The 24,168-nt window shown below is 32.3% G+C and overlaps 1 protein-coding gene across 1 annotated transcript in view; it reads left to right on the top strand.

Moving 5' to 3' along the window:
• LOC145332482 (kinesin-like protein KIF13A) overlaps positions 1-23,889 on the top strand; it is a 124,524-nt gene extending 100,635 nt beyond the window's left edge. Inside the window, exons 15-46 of the mRNA XM_080177484.1 lie at positions 283-366; positions 1,115-1,174; positions 1,615-1,695; positions 4,321-4,378; positions 4,696-4,767; positions 5,145-5,238; positions 5,537-5,684; positions 5,831-5,909; positions 6,162-6,226; positions 6,833-6,894; positions 10,206-10,251; positions 10,719-10,816; positions 11,105-11,146; positions 11,542-11,623; positions 11,996-12,050; positions 12,620-12,759; positions 13,248-13,385; positions 13,725-13,788; positions 14,524-14,614; positions 14,868-14,947; positions 15,471-15,527; positions 15,987-16,126; positions 16,643-16,747; positions 17,020-17,308; positions 17,651-17,733; positions 18,694-18,815; positions 19,240-19,345; positions 19,781-19,939; positions 20,243-20,418; positions 21,047-21,138; positions 21,339-21,979; positions 22,406-23,889. Coding sequence (XP_080033610.1) covers positions 283-366; positions 1,115-1,174; positions 1,615-1,695; positions 4,321-4,378; positions 4,696-4,767; positions 5,145-5,238; positions 5,537-5,684; positions 5,831-5,909; positions 6,162-6,226; positions 6,833-6,894; positions 10,206-10,251; positions 10,719-10,816; positions 11,105-11,146; positions 11,542-11,623; positions 11,996-12,050; positions 12,620-12,759; positions 13,248-13,385; positions 13,725-13,788; positions 14,524-14,614; positions 14,868-14,947; positions 15,471-15,527; positions 15,987-16,126; positions 16,643-16,747; positions 17,020-17,308; positions 17,651-17,733; positions 18,694-18,815; positions 19,240-19,345; positions 19,781-19,939; positions 20,243-20,418; positions 21,047-21,138; positions 21,339-21,979; positions 22,406-22,459 — 3,663 coding nt within the window. The 3' untranslated portion in view covers positions 22,460-23,889. The remainder of the gene's footprint in view (positions 1-282; positions 367-1,114; positions 1,175-1,614; positions 1,696-4,320; positions 4,379-4,695; positions 4,768-5,144; positions 5,239-5,536; positions 5,685-5,830; positions 5,910-6,161; positions 6,227-6,832; positions 6,895-10,205; positions 10,252-10,718; positions 10,817-11,104; positions 11,147-11,541; positions 11,624-11,995; positions 12,051-12,619; positions 12,760-13,247; positions 13,386-13,724; positions 13,789-14,523; positions 14,615-14,867; positions 14,948-15,470; positions 15,528-15,986; positions 16,127-16,642; positions 16,748-17,019; positions 17,309-17,650; positions 17,734-18,693; positions 18,816-19,239; positions 19,346-19,780; positions 19,940-20,242; positions 20,419-21,046; positions 21,139-21,338; positions 21,980-22,405) is intronic.
• Positions 23,890-24,168: the final 279 nt, after the last annotated feature.

Raw genomic sequence — 24,168 nt, forward strand, 5'->3', positions numbered from 1 at the left:
TCATATTTCCATCTTTTCTTAGTTTTTCTTGCCTGTTTTTTAATTCTATGTACTTGCAGATGCGCACCTAGAGAACTCTTGGTGGGAAGGGAGTCGACCCTCCCCCACTTTTAATTCTAGTTTTACTACGAATAAAAATTTAAATAGTTATAAAAACCTTCCCAGGACCTATGAGAAGCTATACTGTAAAGGGAAACATATCGGTAATGCGTTTAGTGAAGTCCTTTAAAACAGACAGACAGACAATCAGTTACTTTAGATTTTAAAAATATTTAATTTTAGGAAAAATTAGGTGAAAATGAAAAGCTGATGAAAGAAGTTTCTTTGACCTGGCAAGAAAAGATGGATAAAACAGAACAAATACAGGTTAAAATAGTTTTTTTCATAGCATCGTATTATAAACAGCTTTCTGCGAAAAGTAAAATGAAAAAGTATAACTAAGCTAGTATTCATTTTGTTCGTAGATAATTTTTATGCTTAGAACTTACACCCATGTTAGAATTAGTTGGAAAATTTAGAACACTGCTAGTTTGCACTAACCAATCAAGATTAAATAAAGTTTTTAAGCAAATAAATTATAGAAAAGTTTCATCAATGAATGTAGAATATAAGTGGATATTATGACAGTGGAAAATTGTCAATTTAGCTTTCTTGGTCAGTCACTTACTGGTCAGTTCGTTCACCCAGTAGGAGGGGAAGGGATAGGGTAAAGTGGGCGTAACGGGGGGAATCATTTACTTATCCCGCTGCATGTTGTACTTCAGAGAACATGAAAATCTGATGTAATATCCAAGTAATGACATTTTCATTAACGACAATTGCAAATTTAATTTGTTCTTGTTATTCATAGGAGGATAGACTACAAGCAATGGAGAAATTTAATTTGTTCTTGTTATTCATAGGAGGACAGAAGACAAGCAATGGAGAAAATTTAATTTGTTCTTGTTATTCATAGGAGGATAGACGACAAGCAATGGAGAAAATTTAATTTGTTCTTGTTATTCATAGGAGGATAGAAGACAAGCAATGGAGAAAATTTAATTTGTTCTTGTTATTCATAGGAGGATAGAAGACATGCAATGGAGAAAATTTAATTTGTTCTTGTTATTCATAGGAGGATAGACGACAAGCAATGGAGAAAATGGGTATTTCTATACAGTCCAGTGGAATTAAGGTAACTTGGTTTCAAATTTTCAGCGTAACTGCTCTGTAACTAACTATGGTATGTACAACATATGTACGTATAAATAAAGATGTTAAAGTGGTGGAGACCGTTTTGTCTGCTAGCAAATTGCTTTCTGTTCTTTTGTAGGAACTCGGCTGTGTTTATATTTCATGTATTTCCATAGCGTTTTTCAGTCCGTAACACTATGCTATTTATGATAGACGTCTGAAAATTATTTTTTGTCTGACGTAAATACTTCAAAAGAAAAAATTACTTCATTTTGAAAGGTTTCGTGATTTTCTAGATTTTTTGAATATTCTCTAGTTTTTTAAAAAGACGACTTAACATCTGCTATTTACATCACTTTGTTCATTAGTTCATACATATTTATTGTGCTTTGCTACATATGTTGTTGTCATCCTTGTAAACATTTGTTTTTATTAATTTAGGTTGAGAAGGACCGATACTTTCTAGTTAATTTGAATTCAGATCCTAGTATGAATGAACTTCTAGTCTACTATCTAAACCCGGTAAGAACATTTATTGAAAAAGAATTTTGAAATTATAGGTGCATTCTTCTTATCAATAAATGGGACTTTTAAAGATATCTAAATGATTGAACTTAGGTTCTTGGATAGCGTTATATGCCCTTTAATTTTTAAAAACTACCAAGCTTACCTTGTTTTCTCTTTCAAATACAAATCCCCTAAATTTATTTCTTTTTATCCCTTTACCATTCTGTTTCTCTCACTTGTTAACTATAACATTTTAAAAGAAATTGGATGTAATCTTTCTTTTATAAATGGATTTTGAGATTTTAATTTTAGTGGTTGTCCATAGAATTATATTTTTGGTCCAGATTCTAGTTTATTATATTGTTTAGAATATAAAATTTATTTAGTTTACACAGAGAACCTAATATAGCATAAAATTGAGTTATAAAACTACAACATAACCTTATTATGCATTATGTAAAGTATATCAGTTATCTGAAGGGATAAGACAATTGACGATATATTGATGTACACCAATATTAATAATAAATAACCCCTTGATTAACATTATTAGGTGGATTGAAAGGTTTGAACACATATAGAATACGTGAATATATTGACATAGGAAAATTTGTCGTAAAGAGGACTATCCACGAACAAGAGCAAATGATTCTAAGCATCTTCCAGCATTGACCCATAGTATTTTTTAGTAAATATACTAGGTTTATGTTTAACATTTTCTTTATCGACTAAAAAGTTAGGTTTCACCATGGTTTTATATGAAAAAAAACTTTGAAATGTTAAGCATTATTTGGTGCAATATCATCAAATGTTTTGATGAGTTCAAACTGTTATTTAAAAGCTTTGACACAAAAGTATATTATTGTGATTAAAAATGTATATAGGGTAAGGGGGGGGAAGTTTCGGTAAGGGGCTATTCTCGGTAATTTCGACCTACCTTCATTAAATGACCTTTTTCTCCATGTTCCTTTCAAATGACAGAAAAAAACATAAAAGCAAATTTGTTCCTTATTAAATTGCCTACAAAAAAGTATAAAATGAATTTTTTGTGAGATGAATATTAAGGGTACTTATTGTGTCTCAAAGTCGGACGAAAAATTTTTTTTTTCCAAAAATTTTTTAGTAGGTGTGTAAAGATCAACCTACACAAAAATTGGTAAGACCTAGAGCTGATCTGAAAAACTTTTTGAACTAGAAATTGCCCGCTTTTTCCAAATCCGTTGAGAGCTTTAAAATCGGGTTAATATTTTTTTCAAAAATGACCAAAGTTGGCGCCGGGGGAAAAATCGGTAATTTCAAAAGAAATTAAAATTCAACTTTTAAGGTCATGTTTTCATGTTTTCTTTTGTCAAATCTATTATTCCATATGGACTTTTTAAGAATTAGGCCTAAAAATGAATAGAACAGATAAAAAACAAAAAAAAAATTTATTTTATTTTTTGAATCAAAAATTTGCAAGGAAAAAATCAAAATTTCTGGTCCTTTGAAAAAAAAATATTTTTGACATAGGAGGAATAGTCCGATCTTTATGAATTTTTTTGTGGTTAATCCCAATCACCTATACTAATTATGATTTATTACGCTTGTTTGGTCGTTTGGCCTTTTTTCATCGATTTTTTTAAGGTTAAAATGTAGTCAAGATTTTTTGCAAAGATGACACTTTTGCTTCAAATTCAATTTTTGAGGTCAATTTTTAATCAATTTTCATGTTTTTTGGGCTAAATCTATAGTTCAATGTGAGCTTTTTTAGGATCAGGCCTAAAAAGTAATAAAATACGTTTTTTTCTTATATTAATTTTAAGTTTTTTAAAAAAAAATTTTCGAAAAAAAAAATCGAAAATTCGCGTCTTTCAAAAAAATTCATTTTTAACATAGAAGGAATAGTCCGATCATTATGCAACTTTTTGTGGATAATCCCTATAACCTATACTAACTATGATTATTTATGTTCGACTGGCCGTTTGGCCGTTTTTCATCGATTTTTTTTAGGTTGAAAAAAATTACCGATATTTCCCCCGGTGGTGGGGAAATATCGGTAACTTTTTTGCGGTCAATTTCGGCCAACTTCTAAAAGTCCTAGGATAATGTCCTTTTGGGACCTGATAGTCCTTTCCGTAAGCTTTCTACTGGTCTTGGTTTCATTTGAAAATATTAATATTTACCCCATTTTTTTTCAAAAAAAACCGAAAAAAAACCGAAATTTCCCCCCCCTTACCCTATAGAAAAAGGGTTGGTAACTTGTAAACAGTTTAATTAATGTACTTTTGCATTTTACAACATTTGATGCTTTTCTGCAGTGTTATTTTATTTTGTCCTTTGAACTTAACAAAGCATTTGATGATATTGCTTTAAAAATTAATTTACATTTCAAAGTTTTTTCATATAAAACCATGGTGAAACCTAACTTTTTAGTCGATAAAGCAAATATTAAACATAAACCTAGTATATTCACTAAAAAAATACTATGGGTCAATGCTGGAAGATGCTTAGAATCACTTGCTCTGGTTCGTGGATAGTCCTCTTTAGGCTGCTAATAAGATGGGGTAATGGGTATGAATGGGGGGTATCGTTATTAGAGTACATGAAAATATGATTTAACATACAATTGTATTTGTACAAACCAATCAATATCGAATTTAGGATGTAACATTAGTTGGAAGAGAAGATGCTCAAGTAACTCAAAACATACAACTTTCTGGTAAGTAATTGACATCTAGCGGATAGTTTTTGAGTTAAAAAGTTTCTATGGCGCCTTTTTAATATCTGTTGTTTTAGCAGAAAAGCTATTTTCTGCTTGCCCGTTACTACCTACGGGATATCAAGCCGTGAAAATATATGTTTTTTTTTTATATATTAGTAGTTTTATAATTATGAAAAACAAATTATTAGCTCCAATTTTGGGCATTGTCACTTTGATTTTTATAGTAAATTTTTAGATTTATTTTTCCTCCTCTGTCTTTTAAGTGTCTGTATGTATGTAACTTAATATTGTTTGACATAATTAATATTTTGTAGGCCTTGGTATTGCCTCTGAACATTGTAAGATATCAGTTGAGGATGGTATACCTTACATTGATCCTTTTCCAGGTAAAATTACAGGGGAAACATCACAAAAAAATATACAAACTAAGAAATATTGAAAATTAAAATGAAACCAGTTTAAAGCAGCAATTTATCGTTCTGACGTTAAAAATGTTTTAAAATACTTCGTAGTTTTGTGATATCAACATAAAATTTCAGACTCCTATCTTTTCCAGCAGCATAGACAATTTTACGGATAGACCCTTTCAAGCCAATAAATACTCATTAAGTTAATTTTATTTTGATTTTGTTTAAGCAATTATCATTTTTTACCATATAGCTTACTTAATCCTGTAGTCTATGGAAGGTTAAGGAAACTCTAACTACCAGGCTATCCTATGAAATTTTCTAGGGTTTGGCCCATTCTTATTTTAATATTTCAGATGCAAAGACCTGTATAAATGGACGAGAAATTCAGGGGAAAAGTATCCTTAGAGATGGGGATAGAATTTTGTGGGGATGTAATCATCTTTTTAGGTTTGTTCATTTATAGAAATATTCATACTTATATAAAAGTAACAGTATGTCTGTCTGTGCCGAAGGATCTCACTAACCACTCAACCGATATGGTTCTACTTTACAATGTAGCCTTTTATTAGGCCGTGCGAAGGTTTATAACTATTTTATGGGAAGTTACCACCATCACCCATAGAGAAATCACCCCTAGAAAAAATGGCTCTCCATAAAACAAATATTCTACTTTTTCTTTTTAACCACTCATGTTCCTAGATCTTTTTAATGATAGGTTTTCTCAACGATATTACTTTAACTTTAGGTTAAATTGTCCAAAGCTGAGAAAAAATGGAGAAAATGGTGAAATAGTCGGTAACCCTGGTGTGGGAGATGTTGATAATCCTGATTTAGAAAATGGCGCCAACTATTCATCAGCTGATCATGGCGATGTTGACTGGATGATGGCTCAGGTAAGAAAAATGACTACTTTCCCCAAATAACAGATGAAAACCTGCCATGGGCCTCTGGAAAGGAGAAATCAATTGCTCTAGCCTCTAAGCTATAAAATTGAAAATTTGTATATCATTTTTTTCAAATATTTTTCTTTACTTTTCAGGAAGAAGTATTGATGCGAGGCTCCGGCAACCATGTTGATATTGTGAAACGCTTTGAGTCGGAAAAAGAAGCAGCATTAGGTACATCCTTTAGTTAATTCTTAATAGAATCGTTTTTTTGATTTAAAACTTCGCATTCAACATATTTAAGTTTGTTTTTTTTAAAGATAGGGAAGTGGTTTTTTTCTAATGGTAATTTCTCTTGGGAAAATAGTTAGAAACCTCCCCAGGACTTATAAGAAGCTACATTTTAAGAAGAATCATATCGGTTCAGCGGTTAGCGAGATTCTTTGGCACAGACACACTTCCTGTTACTATTTATTATTATTTCAGAGGAGCAGAGAAAAGATTATGAGAATAAGATAGAGAATCTAAAGCAAGCCCTTGCAATGCAACAGGTACAATCATATATTTAAAAATACGCCATACCAAAGACTTTAAAACGGTACCTACAAAGTTCGATGGCTCATAACAATTATTATTGTATAGCTTTATTTCTAACAAAAATCGTACAAGTTAAGAATTGGTTGCAATGATTTTAAGGATGTCATTTAAATTGTGATATTGTTACAGGGGGATTTTATCGTTGCTAATAAGTTGTCAGATATTCTTCCTTGGTCAGAGAAGGGGATGGGGGTAAAGTAATCAGGGAGGGGGGGGGGGTTGTATTGTTTTATTAGCCAGCTGGGAGAAACATTTTATCGGGGTATGCCCATTGTTATAGACTGTGAAATTTTATTTGGAAGTAGTCAAATGCGTTTGTAAAGTCAAAAATGCACAAATAAATAGAACGGTATAACGGAAGATGATATTGGACTCTAAATTACACTGGTACCCAATGTTTTAAAGTTCTGGGTATTTTATAGCATTTCCACTAATAATTCTAATGTACAGAAGGGGTAATTTTGTTTATCATCAATGGGGAACTATATCAATTTAACCTCGATGTCCTATCCGTTAAGATTCCTGGAAATAATATGAACCTTAGTTATTTTTTTATTTAGGATTTTGAGCTCCAAGGTGGAGATAATGGATCACCTGCTCTCATGTCGTCTTCGTTTATTGAAGGAATTTATAATCATAAAAAACAAACTATGAAAATTTGTTCTGAATTATTAATTATTAGCGGCTATTAAAGGCCTCTTTAGGCTCTTGGAATAGATTTTAAAAGAATAATGGGGGGGGGGGGGAATTTCTATTAAAGTGCGTTTTCTTGGAAGAGATGAACCTAAATAAGATTGTGTTGTATAATAATGGATATGTTATTACTTGGATCTTACACCAATTTTCATATACGCCGATAAAATAATGCTCAAAGCTGGCAAAAAAAACGGTACTCTTCATCCTCCCAATTTATCCCATCCCCACCTCTCCTACGAGATGAACGAACTGACCAATAAATGAGTTACGTGTTAGCAAGCTAAAAAGACGACACTTTTCCCTTGTCAATATATCCACGCATATTTTATATCCATTATTGAGCCTAAATAAGAGTGTATTGTATAATGTATGTCCATCTAAAGTTGACTTGGAGATAATTAGGTTAGCCTACAAAACTTTTATCTACTACATTACTTTTTTCTTACATTATACTATTTAACTAGCAGTTACGCCTTTAGCATCTAGGGGCTCTGTATTCGATTAAGCAGAGAGGAGCTAAAAAAATAAATAGATTAAAACCATCTAAATCTTAAATCTGAAAATGAAAGCCTGAAACCATCACAGGACCTCTCTACAGCTTACCTGAAATAGAGAACCTCTTCGGTCTTGTAGGTATATAGCTGGAAAATGTGTTTTAATTTGAAATTAAAACTAATTAACTACAAATTATTATCCCCCCCCCCCCCCTTTAAAAATACTAACACCTATTAGGTAAATTTGTTGGTGGGGGGGGGGGGGGGGAGTTGTAAGAGGAATGGTCGTATCAACCACTCACTCTTTTATTGCAGTAGTATAATGACATTAAATAATGTATCAAAGATATTTTGAAATGTCTCAATTTCAAGAAAGGAAATAAGTAAGCTAGTTAACTCTCTCCCCTATTTATCTCTTACATCTAACTTTGCTCTTTTATTAGGTTTTGTAGAGCGAGGTATCTTTTTAAGTGTTTCCTTTTCCTTTTGGTATTTGTACTTTTTTTAACTAGCGGCTTCGCCCATAGCCTTAAGAGTGAATTTTAAAAAATTAAGTACTACTGGAGCTGCCACCACTAATTTCAAAAAATTAACAATAAAAATTAGGGGGAGGATTTTTTTATTTTTTGAGGGGTAGGGGGTATCCCACCCTCAAGAAAATAGCCTAAAATCACCACAGGACCAGAAAGTATATTCCCTGAAGAGTAAAATTCGATCGGTTCAGTGGTTACCGAGATCCGGACAGACAGACGGACGGACAGACAGACAGACAGACGGACGGACAGACATCAAGATACTTTGTATCATAGATTACAAATCAATTATATAAACACTCCTTTTCTTTATATACTTTGTCCCGTACACAAACATTTTCATAATTCACTTTGTCTGTCTGTTCAGTGAAGTGTGATTTTTTTTACTGTTATACCAAAAAGCATATTACTTACTTGGTCTGTCGGTCATGCTACAAAAGCCTTGAATATTTGTTTTTTGATAGGTTTTGTGATTTTCCATATTTGATAATCACATAATATAGGTATTCTCCCTCTTTTTTTCATGACAACTGAAAATTTTCTCCATATGTTCATCTAAGATTTTTATTGGTTGCTACCCTATTTATAGATGTTGTGATCCTTGTTTGCTGCGCACATATTATCATTTTCATTCTTGTTGTCCTGTATCTCAGGGAGGGAGGGGACATTGGGCTTTATATTACACTTGTCCCCAAAGTTTTTCTCATTTGTTGACAACTTTAGGGACTTTTATTGAATTTTAATGGTTGCTTCATTATATTGAGTGTCCACACATTTTAACCTTTAATTGTAATCTACAGAAGGGGTATTTTTGTGTAGAATCATTTGGGGTGTACACCAATTTATCGGTCATTGTCTTATCCCTTTAGATCCCTGCATGTACCTATAGCTTTAGTATATATGTTGTGCCAAGGAAGTTTTAATAGAGCACATTTATTTGGTGTAAAAAGCAAGGATGGTATAGTCCATTTGTCTTCGATTGGGGCTATAATAATCCAACCCTGCAGAAGATTTTAGAGCGTTACCTAACTTAACCCAACTAGCAAAGGACATTATAATTATCTTTTAAATTATTAATTAGTTTTGGGGGATAAAAAATTAATAGAGGGCGAGGGGGTGGATATTAGTATTTAATGGCAAAATTGGAGATTTTGTGGGGAGAAGAAATTAATTTCTTGTCCAAGACTGAGAGTGGTAAAGTTTGGAAATCTAATTAGTATCATTCTTCCAATCTTACCAGCGCAAAATAGATCTGCAGTCGTAGCAAACCTTTTCTATTATTAGGTTCCGTACTTCTGTAACGGATAGCGCTGATCGTTAATTTAGGCATTTGTTAGAATTGTCTGATAACTATAACCTTCACCAAAACGTCCATTAAAAAAAAATATTTTTGACATAAATTTTTTGTGATGTAGATTTCCTTTCTTTATAATTTTGAAATATTGATAATTCCTGGGACGATTAGGCTATATATTAGAATCGAAAAACCTCAATAAACAAGTCTACGCACGTTAGTACGTCGGTATCATGTAACATCTATATTTAAGTGTATGAACGACATGTTTACGTCGAATTTTAAAGCTTTTAATTTTAAGGAGAATATTTTTATATGCTTTTTTTTCCAAACAATAGTACGTATAATAGGAATGCATAGGTATTATTTCATTTGTTTCCTAAGTTTAAATGACTTTTTAGGAAAATTTCTTGTATTATCTTCTCCTTGTTTATTTTCCAACTAGGACAAAGTAGTTCTTTTTTCTAACTCATTCAAATGCCATTAGGATATTGAAATAAATCTTTTCAAGAGAAATCCTATTAATTAAAAAATAAAGATTAGTTCTTGTGCATTTACTAATGTAAAATCTCAAAAATAACTAACAGATAGCTTTAGTTATAAAGTAGTAAGGATGTTTTGTTTTAAGCTAAAGATTAAAGAAATTGCGGATCCAAATGGGTTCTTCTTTTCAGGAAAAATTCATAAATGTCTGAATGGTTTTAGGCTGTTTTTGGTAGATTTTAGAAAAATCATAATTAATACAAATGCTTTTGTAGAAAATCAAAATATTTAGTTTAACACAAAGTTAATTAAATTGTTTTAATATATAGTTTTTAATAAGTTAAGAGTAGGTTTTTAATTTTTGCATATACATGGGTTGATTTATATACAATGCCTGTTTTAAAGGATATTATGATTATAAATTGTCATCATTAGATTATACAGAAGAAGATCTACAACAAACAGAAAATTGGGCCATGGTAAGATCTTTAAAATCAAATATTTTTATAAAATCTTATACAACCTATAAAATATCAAAGCACTCCTCCTTCTTTCCTTTGAAAAGTTCCCTACTATAGTACTATCAATAATCAATAGGGGGGGGGGGGGGGGACATTGGGCTGTTTATTACAAGTCCCCAAAGTTTTTAAATAACGTTTTCTTACTCAATGGCCTTACAACTTTTGGGACTTTTTTGAATTTCGATTGGTTGGTTGGTTTAATAAGATGAGTATCGAAAGAATTCAACCACTAATTGTAATCTAATGAAAGGATAATTTTGTGTATAATCATTGGGGAATGTACATTAATTTATCGGCTATTGTCTTATCCCTTTAGATCCATAATAATCAAGCTATACAACTTACTAATTAAAACTAAAAATAAATTGATTTTAGGGTTTTTCAAACCTTATTAATCAAGCTAATTAATGTATTATTTATTTAAGGGTCTATCAAAGTTAAGAGAAGATATTGTATTAGCCAATATGCTTATTAGAGAAGCTAACCTTCTGGCGGCTGAATTGGGAAAATCTACAACTTTTAGGTATACACGTTGAAATATTTTTATATTTTGAGGAATTTTTGATGGTAGAATAGTTATTTATTGTATCGCGACAGCCTTCCACAAAAAGTAAAATGGAAAGATTATTACCATTTTTGTCAGCCCCAATTATTCGTAGGAAATGGTCTATAATACCTACGATACATGATTTTTCAGAAATATTTGATTTTTAAGACATATTGGAAAAGCTTTTTAATCAGTATTTATAAAAAGCCTTTTTAATCTGTTTCTAAGTAATACATGAAATTAACAAAAATAATTTCATTTTAGTTCAACACTGCGAATTCCACCTCAAAATCTGACACCAAATAGGTAAGTTTTTAAAATCTAATAGTTCCTTAATTTTTCTGGCATTAAGACTAATATAAGACAACAAAAAAATAGTCCATCTGAATGGTCTAATAGAGATATCTTTTTTCAATTTTTTAAATATCTCGAGTAATAGATGTATAATACGTGGATATTGTGACGTTATTTTTTGTTGTTAATATAGTCCTCTGATATTGGTCACAATTCGTTTCTCTAGGTCAGGGGAGATGAAGGGGTAGAATTAACAGGAATGGTGGGGGGGGGGGGGGCTGATGGATGGGGTTATCTATTAGCCAGAAACAAATCATCAGAGTATGCAAGAACCTCTCATAATATTCACGTAGTCTGTGGTTTAGTCGTTAGAATATTTATAAATTTGTAGAAATGAATTATTTTAGATACCATGGTGGTTTCTTGGCAGAACCTGCCATCCTGGTCAGACAAGGGGAATCTGGACAGATGGCCACCTGGAGCTTACAGGTATTACCTGGAACTATAAGATTAAATATATCTAGATTTCATATGTAGTTTCACTGGTTTAGGCCTAATAACCTCCCATCCCCAACCCCACATTTTAAAAATAAATTGAAATAAGATGTAAATAATTTTTTCTTATGCCCAACCCCTAAAGTGGACTTTACCATGCGTGGCTACCATTACCCAAAACAAACTAACCTAACCTGGAAAAAAGGAAAAAATTAACAAACGAAATTTTGAAAAAGTGGAAATTTTATGTACTTATACTTTAATCTACTTGTTAAAATCTACTTACTTTATAACGGTAAATAATTGTGTTAGGCATATATATATATCACCCTAACAATAAATAAATTTAATTTTATTTTGTTTCAGAAAATGGATTCCAAAATTATCCTCATGAGAGATATGTATAAAAGAAAAATTTCGGGTAATATTTTTCTTTTAATATTAATACTTAAGAGAAGCTATTCCAAACTTTAGTTTAGGTCGATTGGTAAGTCTGTATTTAACCTGTAACTAGCACAACACTAAATAGGAATTTCCCTACTAGCCTCTATGAGGGGTGAAATGAAGATACACCACATAGTTTTTATACAAAAAAAACATAGGGGGATGTGGTATTTTATTTCTTTTATTATCAATTTATTGCTAGTTTGACTTTCTCGAGGCCTTTGATAATCATTTGATGGTTCTTCTTGGTTATCTAAACAAGAGAACATTTGATTACTGATTAGCTATACATTTATTAATTTTGCTGCGAAACCGATTGATATCCGGTGGATTAGAACCGGGTCTCAGAAAACTGAAAAATCATGTATAGCATTGAATTACGAATATTAAAATAAATATCATAAAATTAATACCCATTTTGTTAGCCTGGCCCTTCGTCCCCTCGGGACTAACAAAAATGGTTTTAATCTTATAAAATTTTCATTTTAATATTCACGGAAAGTTGGCTATAATACAATGCGATTAATAAATATTCTTTAATTTTAGGAATGACGCGATCAGATGACGATATAAACAGCGAAGAAGATTATATTGACGAAGGACTAGAGGATCCTTTCCATGAAGTTGCACAAAATCATGATCTTATTGGAGTTGCCAATCTATATCTTGAACCTTTGTTTCATAAGGTTTTTATACATTGAATTAATGGATTTTAGGGAATAATAAATAATATACTTCCCCAATTATGATAAACAAAACTACACTTTCTGTTGTTTAACATTGTTGGTTGAAATGTTTAGATACTGCTTCTAATCATTCAAGATTTATTAATAGTTCCCAAAGTTTGTAAAGCCAACCTTGATGTAAAACTTTGGGAACAAGTTTCCTGATGACATTAGTAATGTAAAAGGGGGAGATCTAATCATAGAATATAATTTTCATGATATACGATGAATATTTCAACATTTAATCATACTCGCATTATCTTGTATGTCTCCAATCCTATTCACATAGATCTTTGGATGGTTTTTGGCTATTTCTTCTTTAGATTTAGGCCTTGGGATGGTTTTTGGTCTTTTCTGTTCCCATTTTACCCCTATGAAGATAAGAGTCCCTATCATTAGCATAAGCTAGTAATCTATTAAATTATCTAATTATCTTTTTACTCTTCTAGGTAAAATATGAGTACTGTATCCCCCTGATAAGCGCCCAGGGCGAGGTATCTGGCCGTCTGAAGGTTGAGCTGTCCAAGCTGGAGGGAAGTTTACCTGAAGACAGGTTTGCTGGAGGTCATGATGACTCATCCTCAGAGGTACGTTATAATATATCTGGGGGGTGGAGTTTATTTTCTGCTCATTTTAATATTTAAACTTATATGAAATGATGAAAAATGAGATCATTTAATTTTTGGGAGGTTGGGGACATTGGGCTGTTTATTACGATAGTCCCCTTTCTTGTTCGTTGGCTTTACAGATTTGGAGACTTTTATTGAATTTTAATTAATTTATTCTAAACATTTAACCACAAATTGTAATCTATAGAAGAGGTAATTTTGTGTATTATCAATGGGGATATATTGTTCATCAATTTATCAGTGATCGTCTTATCCCTTGAAATCCCTGCTTTGTTTACATTTTCTTTTTTGTTTTAGGAGCTGAGTCATTTGTCAGGGGATAGCGGCCATAGTTCTACAACTACTGATATGCGGGGTCAAGGTTTGTCTCAATTATTACGCAACGAATGTTCTTTTATGCTTAGACTCTCCCATCATTTTTATTTGATTTGTCATGGAATAATGAAAATGGTCCAAAGTTTGTTGTTATTGTTTATATATACAGTTTGTTCTATAAAAAAAAACCATTCCTAGGACAAAAGGCACAATTTATAAGCATAGGTGGTAGATTAGATATTCTATAATTAGAATCAGATTAATATATCTGAAGTTTTAGTTTACTTTAATACTCAATTGCTATATATTATCCAATAAAGTTGAATTACTTAAAAGTATTCTTATCTACTAGCAGCTTTGGTTCTTGAGGTCTCTAAGGGCACTTGAATGAATAGGGGACGGATCAACCCCCTCCCGGCTTTTCAATTTTAATTTTCAAAAGAGAAAGATATATTTTTGGAGTTGAATTTTTCTAGGGAATGTTTCTCTTATGAACCTTCCCTGGACCTGGAGACCAATATCGGATCAATGGCGGTGAACGAGATACTTACAGAGTCTATCGATTAGTCCTTCCAATCTAAAGGCACTTCCAAGCTAGATCCGTCTACCTTAACCTTCAGAGCCATTCTTTCTCCCAAAGTTACAGAACCATTTTGCCGACTTCCCTTACCTATATTATTTTATTGGTCAGAGGTTCTTAACCTTGTAGACCTGCTCCGGATATGACACACACCTACATACAGACATCCTATTATTTATTGATTGATTGTTATTACTTCAGGTTCCTGTAGCACTCACCTACATACAGGAAGAAATCATCACCACCATAACCATGAAGAAAATAATAACATCAAATTCAGCTTAAAAATCAGGCACATATTATCATTTTACATGAAATAATATTTAAAGGTAAAAGTTGTAATATTTTTTTGTATGTCCATTTAAATCTCGAAAACTTCTTATTTTATAGAATCTTTTTATAGTACCTTGGATGTTTTAGGATAGTTTTTGAATCTAAATTCTTTGGATGGTTTTAGGCTACCTCCACATCGAACCAACTGACCAACAATCTAACTAAACTGAAAAAGTTAGTTTTTAAAGAAAATGATAATATGAAATATTTAGTGAACTCCGGGGTATTGCGCCTGTATTTTCTGATTTTGTCTTCTGTGAATTCTCTATTGATGGAGGAGAAAGTCATTTAGGTAAGTTTTTAGTCTCAGAAATAAGTAGATTAAGTCTAAAGATGATAGAAATCACCATGAACGATATATTTATGTTGAAGGGGTGGCAACTATCTCGTTATCAGTGCGCAAATGACACTTTCCAAATTTCATGATGAAATTTAGCATAAGTAATCCTTGGTAGGTTTTTATCTCTTAGTTTCATGATGGATTTGCCCTGAAAACTGTCTAAAAACGGTAGAGTTGTCATCTGTTAGCCGATACTTTTCCAACGTTTTGTTCGTTTTAGGGAAAATAGCCTACCAAGAATTACGTATTACTTATTTGCGCACCGAGATGGATGCAGTAACAAAGGAAATACAAATTATCCTTTCTGTAATTTAAAATTGTTTGTAGAAAAATTTTGACTACCCAATCAACATTTAATAAATGTGTCAAGCCAACAAATGAAATATTAATACATTGTTGCCCTCCATAAAAACGTCATTTTCGGGAAGTTTTGAAAATCCATTTTAGATGTTACTTACTATTATATTTGTTTTAGTGCTGCCTAAAATGTCTCCACAAGTAAACGGTGCAAATGGTGCTGCTAGCATACCTAAGGAACATATTTGATAAATATTTAATTTTGGAAACATCTACAAATCGTTGAATGAGAGATAAAAGGATTTGATAAGTATATAGATGTCTTTGTATTATGACCTTATCAAAGCATTTGATATGAACTATACTTTAATAATGTTTGGTTTATTATTTTAAAGAAGAAAAGTAATAAATCTACATTAGAAATTAGTAGAAAAATATAATTAATAATTAAATCAAAACCTTAAAGAAAATTTTTAATTGAGGGTATATAATTATTTTAGGGTCGATTTCTCTTTGTGGAGTAGAGGTACTCTCCCCAAAAATAGTTATAAACCTTCCCTGGACCTAAAAGTAAAAAAGAATCAAATTGGTTTATCGGTTAGCTACACACATATAGACATCATGTTACTTTACATAAGGATAATATAAGGAACATCAAAATTGATCTTTAATCTAATATGTTTTAACTTAAAACAGAGCACAATGAGTGGTACAGTTCAATTTCAATATGAGAATATTTTCTCTGTACCTATCACTGAAGAATTTGTTGATTTGTGTTCTGATGGAGCTATTGCCATTCATGTGTACAGCAAACGGATGGATAGCTATACCCAGGTATAAAATAGAAAGATAGACAGATATCAGGGATCTAAAGGGATAAGACAGTGGCTGATAAATTGATGTACTCCGTAATGATTAAACACAAAATCACCCCTTCTGTCGATTAGAATTATTAATGAAAACATTAAGACACTCAACTTAATAATCAAACCAATCAATATACAACGAAAGTCCCCAAAGTTGTGAAGCCAACGAATTAGGAAACGTCATTTTATGACTTTGAGGACTAGTGCAATAAACAGTCCATTGTCCCCTTTCTCTCTGGACAAATAGATAGAAATATAAGATGGATTGAAGGGTGGAAAGATAGGTTACTAGACCGCAAAAATTTATTTAGATAGACACATGGGATATATACAGTGACCATGCAGGGTTAGTTAGACTAACTAAAATGTATTTATATCTAGGATGGATCTAGCCTGGATAGAAAAGTTACCTCTCTAGAGGATACATGGGATATGGTGACCCTGCAGGGTTAGTTAGGCTAACTATAAATATAATTATATCTAGGATGGATCCAGCTTGGATAGAACAGTCACCTCTCTAGAGGATACATGGGACATGGTGACTCGGAGGGTTCAAATGGACATGCAGGTCCTAGAGCTTAATGATCAGGTATAGTTATTGAAAGACATTTTATTTATGTTCATTTTTTGGGAAGCAGGTGACAATTATGTGTATCTATTATACGTTCTAAAGATTACCAGCTTATAACAATCAGGGAGAAAATTTATGTATAGTCCTTCGCCGAATCAATTTTATTTATTAGAATAAAGCCTGTAATTGATGTGCTAAATATGAGAGACAAAAATTAAGTGTGTTTTGTATTTTAAAAACTTTTTTTATTCTGTATAATATTACAAGCAAAATAAATCTATATTTTTCAGGGAGAGTATTTTCCAGTTGAAATCCAGCCCGAGGAAGGAGAGACTAATCAAAAGGGAAAATCCGCCAACCAACAAGGAAAAGACGTGTTACCGCGCGGTGGAACCGGCGGTACCTTTCAAATCCGTCAGGGCCAGCAGAAGCGTATCAAGTTTAGGGTGTCGGTGTTGCGCAACCCTGGCAGCGGCTCCTTACCACTGGACATAGCCGGCGTCAGCTCTGTAGCGGTTGGTGGAGAGGTTCTCCGGGGTAAAACGGCGGCTAACGGCTCAACGCCTCTAGATTCTTATCAGGGATGGTTGGATACTAAAAATTTAACAAAACAAATACCGCTTCTTGGAGTGTATTGTTTTTTTCTTCTAAAAACTTTTTAAAAATCTGTCATTGACAAGTACATATAACCAGCTTTGAGGCCGTACTTAGTAGTATATACCAAGGTAGTCCCCAAAAGCAGCTGAAATCTTGATTTTTTTCTCTCTTCAAGTTAGTTCAGTTGTTAATCATACCTATACCTTTTAGTAAATCTTATAATTTAACTCAACCTTCATAACGATTTTAACATTATTAACTTACAAAAAATGCATAAACAAAACATTTTTTGCTTTTATTCAAATATCCATTCTTTGCATTGTTAGGAGGATGATTTAAATTTCCTACGGGAAGCCTGGTCACAAGCCCTACACCAGAGAAAACTTCACCTTCAAACTCAAATTCAAGTAAGTTAAACAAAGATTGATGCTAGATTTGGTTAGCTTACTCACACTTCATGGCTTAACACATAGAGCCTATAACCGCGTCATGACTAATGGCATTAAAAAGGCGTTGCTACCAAAGACCAACTATACAAAAGACCAACACCTACAAAAGACCAACTCTTCAGAAGACCAACACCTACAAAAGACCAACTCTACAAAAGACCAACACTACAAAAGACCAACACCTACAAAAGACCAACACCTACATAAGACCAACAACTACAAAAGGGTCGATTTTTTAAAAGCAAGGTTGTATCGGGTTCGAAACTATTCCGTTACGTAGCCAACACAGACTTTGGACAAACTGACGGACGGAATTTTAAAATTCAGCCTGTGGACAAAGTTATTCAAGAAAGAAATTTCGGTTTTGAATTTTGTCCTTGTGTTTTTATCGCCATATTGAATATCATTAAAATTTGAAGATTTTTTCTTTAAAATTTAGAAGATTTTTATACAACTATTTCATTACATTGATACAAAAAAAAATTTCTGTTTATTCTCTTAATTGTGTCGTTTATAATCTATTTATAGCATTCATGTTATGAATTTGATAAATACAGATATAATGGTAGACCATTTGCAGCTTTAGACCTTCCATCATCACGATTTTTTGTAGGTGTTCGTGTTATTGAAGGGTTGGTTGTATAAAAGGCGGTTGACCAAATAACAATATATACGAACATCATTAAGCAAGATTTTGTGGAGTATCCCGTCCTCTTTAGGCTATCTTCATGAACTTTTTTGACCATAGTATTAGTATTTCTACCTTTAGAAGTATTTTTTCGTCAGTAGACCAACAAAAATTAAAATCCTTAAAGAACAAAACACGCAGACTGGCAGATTTAATGTTAGAATTTATGTTACTCTTCAAAAAAAACTTATTACATTATAAATGTGCTTTAAACTTGAAACTTAATTCAGGCATTTATGGATCTAGAGGAGAAAAATGAGGAAGAAAAAAGTCGAGAGGACAGTCTTATAGATCAACTTGTACAACTAATGGAGGAACAAAATGCAACCTATTCTCCTCCTGATAATACAAGGTAACTAAAAAGACATTTGTTAACATATTTTTGTAGGGGCACTTTCTTGAGGGGAGGGAGGGGTCGACTCTCCACTTTACATTTTAGTTGTAAAAAAATGGGAAGGTTGGAGTTTTAGGGAGTTTTAGTTGGAGTTTTAGGGAGTCTTTTGGAAAAGTTAAGGTACCTTTCCCTAATATAGTTATAAACCTTCCCTGGACCTGTAAGAAGCTCCACTGTAAAGGAGAAACATACCAGGTCCCTGGGTAGCGAGCTCAGTGTACATTTGACAATATTTGTATAATTAACGTTTTGGCTAGTTTGACTTTCTAAAGATATTTGATAGTTGACGGATTTCAAGACCAATTTTAATATTTTATGTTTCCTTTGGAGCTTGAATTATTTTGCACATTCATGAATTTACATATTATCCTATAAATTTTAGTATACCTGGGTCTATGATTGCTGGAGGCCTGGAACCTGGATTAGAGAAGTATCATCCTGTTCTCTATTTTAACTCAGAACAAATTAGAAATCAAATTAAAGTCCAGGTAATATAATATTTTTTTCATTTTTCCCACTAGGTATTTTGTTCAACATTATAATGCTAATTTATCGGCTGCTGTATGAGATAAGCACCTGAAATCATTAGATTTACAACTCCATTTTATCGTCTATCTGTTTTACTTTTCTTAAATGATCAAAATGGAGGGGACATTTGACTGTAAATCATACTTCAACAAAAAGTTTTGTGAACATGGGTGTCTTATTTGTTGGGTCAAAAAGTTTGGGAACTTTTATTGAATTGTGACTGTTAAGTTCCAAACTTTTCAACCAATATTTCTAATTTTCAGAATTGTTTTTCATCCTTGTGGATGTACACTAATTTTTATTTATTGCCATATCCCTTAAGATTCCTGCTAAATTTTAAATTCCCATGTGATAAAAAAGTTATCATCCTTGTTTGATTAAAAATTGTATTCCAGGATGAGTTGTACATACCCCTAGTTGGGGAGGACTCTGTCATAGCTAAAGAACTTGGCTCTGAATTTATTGAGCTGCCCCTGGTGAATCAGTCAATAGAAGCAGGCCTCTGTGAGGCTAGCTGGGATACTTCTCTACATTCTTCGGATTTATTAAATAAGGTAATTTAATATATGATAATTTCTAAAGTCTATACCCCTAACATACTTTTAGGTACTGTTCTTTTTAAAGGACACCTGCCATATCCGACCAATAATTGTTAATTATTAAGGTATTGTAAGTAAAGGTGGGGGGAGGGGGGGTTGATCTGACATTAGGATTTGTAGCATTTACTTTTTAAGTTGGGTCTGAAATTGACTTGTTTATTGGCCTTGCTTGTTAGATCTTTCATTAATATAATGATACAATTAATAACTGATTTTAATACAATACTTGTTAATTATAACTTTTAATTTTTTTTATAGGTTACAGAAGCAAACCAGCGAGTGTTTATGATAGCCAGAATAACAATACGCCTGGCCCAACCTTTCCCCATGGACGTTGTCTTGAGGAAAAGATTTAGTGTGACTGTTTTGCCTAACAGGCAGTCATTGACTAACAGAATTTGGAAGAAGTTGGCTACTTCCAGCAGTATTGTTAGGTAAAAGATTTCGATTATTCGGTAAAATTATTGGGTACCTAGTTTAAGAATTATAAGGGAAAGTTGCATGAAGTGCATTTCAGAGAACTGATTTGAAGCATAAGTTACAAGTATACCATCAAATTATTTATAATTTTGTATTGTAATGAAATTGAATAATCAATTAGACATCACTAAATTGGCCGTAATGCTGTTTTTGTGGAAAATGCATATATTATAAGAATGCTATTGTCAAGTCTTGATATTTTTAAAACTACATGGTAGAAAATTGGAATTTTTCAAATTTATGCCCTATAATGTAGTTTAAACCATAAAAACTATGCGGTTCATTAAATTCAAGTTTAAATGCATTTCGTGCGACTACCCCTTTATAATCATTTTGTCAATCAAATAAAAAGAAAATGTTTTATTTGAAGAATTTATTATCAATAGGTAAACAAAAAAAATTAAAAATTGTTATTACCATTTAATTGTTTTGTTCATTTTATTGAGTGTCCAAAAATTTCAACCAATAGTTTTAATCTACAGCAGGGTTAATTTTGTTAATCTTAATTATGATGTACATCAATTTATAGTTAATTTTCTTATCCCTTAAGACCCCTGGCTCATGACTATATTTATATTTCAGTGTTGGAGTGATTTATCAGTTAGTGGACAGATTACCAACTACAAGTGCTGAACTTGAAAATAGAGAAAGTCTTGCTACTGTTGCTGCTTCAGGTTCAGATATATCTATTATTAAAAAAAATTAATTAAAGTATTATTAATATTAAGTAAGTATTAGTTTAGTACCATCCAACCTTCTTTGGGTCTACATCAAACTTCTTTTAAAAGTGGATAATTTAGCAAATTTCTTCATGGTACAAGATTTAAATTCCAACTTTTATGCATTTTTTTTTATAATAAAAAATAATTTGAAGGTCGTGAAATCTTGGCGCAAGATGGCGAATCCTTGATAGAGAAGTACAGCAAAGGTATCAGCAGTGTGAACGAAATACTTCGCACAGACCGAATCAGCCAACAGATAGTGCTGCGGGACATGCTAACCAAAATAATGCGCAAACCCTCCCATCCACTGTTTAGTCCAACCGCCGGACGGACCAACTGCCAGCTGCCACCGCCAATTATTGGCGGTGGAGGTATGAGAAAAACAATTAGTGTGCCAAATATGAAATATTTTCGTACCTCGCTCTCCAGTGATAATCTAGCAAATGCAGCAGCCGGTGGCCATTTAGCGGCTGGCGGCCATACTATGATGAGAATGTCTGACAGCTTCCACGAAGGCTGCACAATCAGTGGAAGTAATAATCAGCTGTTGATGACAGCCAGTGGTGGTGGTAGAAAAATGCGCCAAAGTTTTGGTGAGGAGCCAATGCGCGGTATTCCTGCGCGTGGCGCTAGAGGGATGACTACATCCAAAACAATGACGACATTACACGAAGAATGTTCTGGAAACAACCCTACAAGCCATACTGCTGCCAACCATTCTTTTGAAAATGGCGACACTAATGAGAGTCCTGTGATAACAAACAGATGTGATAATTCTAATCCTATTGACGAGGTTTGATTTTTTATGTTTTCATTATTTCTAAAATCAAGACATGTGTCCTAATTATTTACCTATTGTTACCCTAATTTTAACATTAAGGCACAGTGTGGTGATGAGTTCAAAAACTAACAACGTTAAAGTTGTACCTATTGCTGTTATGTGCATTAATAGCCTCATACAGGCGCAACTCATTACCATGAACAGTCGTGCAATTAAAGTGTTGGTTGTCTGCAATAGTTGTGATCTTAGTGCCTTGGGACCTAATATAAAGGTCTGACATACGTTGATTTCAACAAATGGTCCCCAGAGGTATTAAATAGCTGTACTGTTAACATTAAACAAAATAATAAGGTGGTTCTAATACGTGAATTATAAAGTCAAGTAATAAAAGTCATAACTTTTTAAAATTTTATTTAACTAATTATAATTTTATTTTAGGTTGTGCCAAGCCACTCAAGTATAGAAGCCCCAAGTCAAATTATAGATCCTTAAATATTAGATGAATATTGTTAAAATTTTGTGATTTTTTATTTGTAGTTTTTTATGTCTACATCATAACTAGTGTAATTTCTTTATATTTAAACTACTTGCTGCGCTACTAATGAATTCTGTTATTTTTTGTTTATATAAATTTTGTCCATGTATAGTCGACTTCTACAATTTACATGCATTTTTAATATTTAATTAGGTACAATTTAAGGATTTCAAGGCTATAAAAACTTTAAATCAGGGATATTAAAGCTATAATTTACATAAATGCTAAAAAGGGGGGAGGCGGATGTGCCACTTTTTGAAACCAAAACCAAAAGTCAACAAAGGAACTCATCTAAAAAAAGAGTTACAGGTCTGAGATTTTGCATGGCAATTGCTTTATAGGGGTACAATATGGAACTGTGAAGAAACGGCGGCGCAACCGCCGAAAACCGGCGTTTCCCACCGAATTTTTTTTTGCCTTTTCTCGGCGGTTTTCGGCGGTTGTGCCGCCGTTTCTTCACAGTTCCATATTGTACCCATATTAAGCAACTACCATGCAAAATCTCAGACCTGTAACTCATTTTTTTTAGTTGAGTTCCTTTGACTTTTAGTTTTGGTTTCAAAAAGTGGCACATCCGCCTCCCCCCTTTTTGTTGAATGCTATGATTAGCCTGATTCTAAACTCTTTTATACTCTTGTAAACTCTGACTGAGGTTTGACACCTAAAGTAAATTAAAAAATAAACATCATTTTGAATAAGAATAATTGGATCATGGAAAGAAAACAAAGTAGCGGGTTCGTTGTCCTTTACAGTAGTTTTTTCTCATATTTTTTTCTCCTCATTGATAAAACATTCTTTAACCCCACCTAAAATAATCTATCAAAAGCTACTGTGAAAATACTTCGAAACCCGCTACTTCGTTTTCTTTACGCGATCCGAATAATTTTCTTCAATTGTCAAATCCCCTTGAAATAAATAAATCTTTAGCTACTGTTAATTTTACTGTCCTAGTCTTTCAATTCTGACCAATTTACAATGCATAGCACAATTTTTTATTTATACACTAAACTATTATTTGAAGAATATATAGTTAAAAATATTTAAACAGGATTGACAAAGAAAAAATTACTTTTTGTATATAACATTGTGTTTCCCTATAAATCTTTGATAACCCTGTTCTTAAAAAAAAGTCGGTAATTTTATTTCTGTAGATCTTTTCCTATTTTCGAAAGATTTTGTGAAAATCTTAAAATTGTTTTTATTGAAGAAAAACATCACTAATTAGAATATAAATTGTAGGTATGAAATATTAGTTAAAATTTATATGAAAGCTTATACATTATTATTCCTTATATTGACAATAGATAAATACTAACGAAACATTACATTATTTGTTATATTATGTTATTTAAATGAAAATTAATGAATAAACAATTATTACATTGAAGTTATTATGTGATAAATGAGCTAATTATAACTAAGTATTGTAGTATTTTTTTTTTAATTTGCGATGTTTTTAAAGTCATAATTAGGGATTGTTTAAAGGGGGGGGGGGGGGGAATTTGGTGACTCGTCACACGATATACCAGCAATTTTATTTTGGGTGCTACTCCCTTAGTTTTAGAGATAATTGAATGAAATCTTTTTGATTGTGTCACTAATTACCCCAAGTTTTGGTATCTTAAAAAAAAAAAACGGCAGCAGCACCGTCGCTCCCGCCGTCCGC

This window comes from Acartia tonsa, chromosome 11 (genome assembly GCF_053477335.1).
Source record: "Acartia tonsa isolate MP-2025a chromosome 11, ASM5347733v1, whole genome shotgun sequence".
Classification (NCBI taxonomy): Eukaryota; Metazoa; Arthropoda; class Copepoda; order Calanoida; family Acartiidae; genus Acartia; species Acartia tonsa.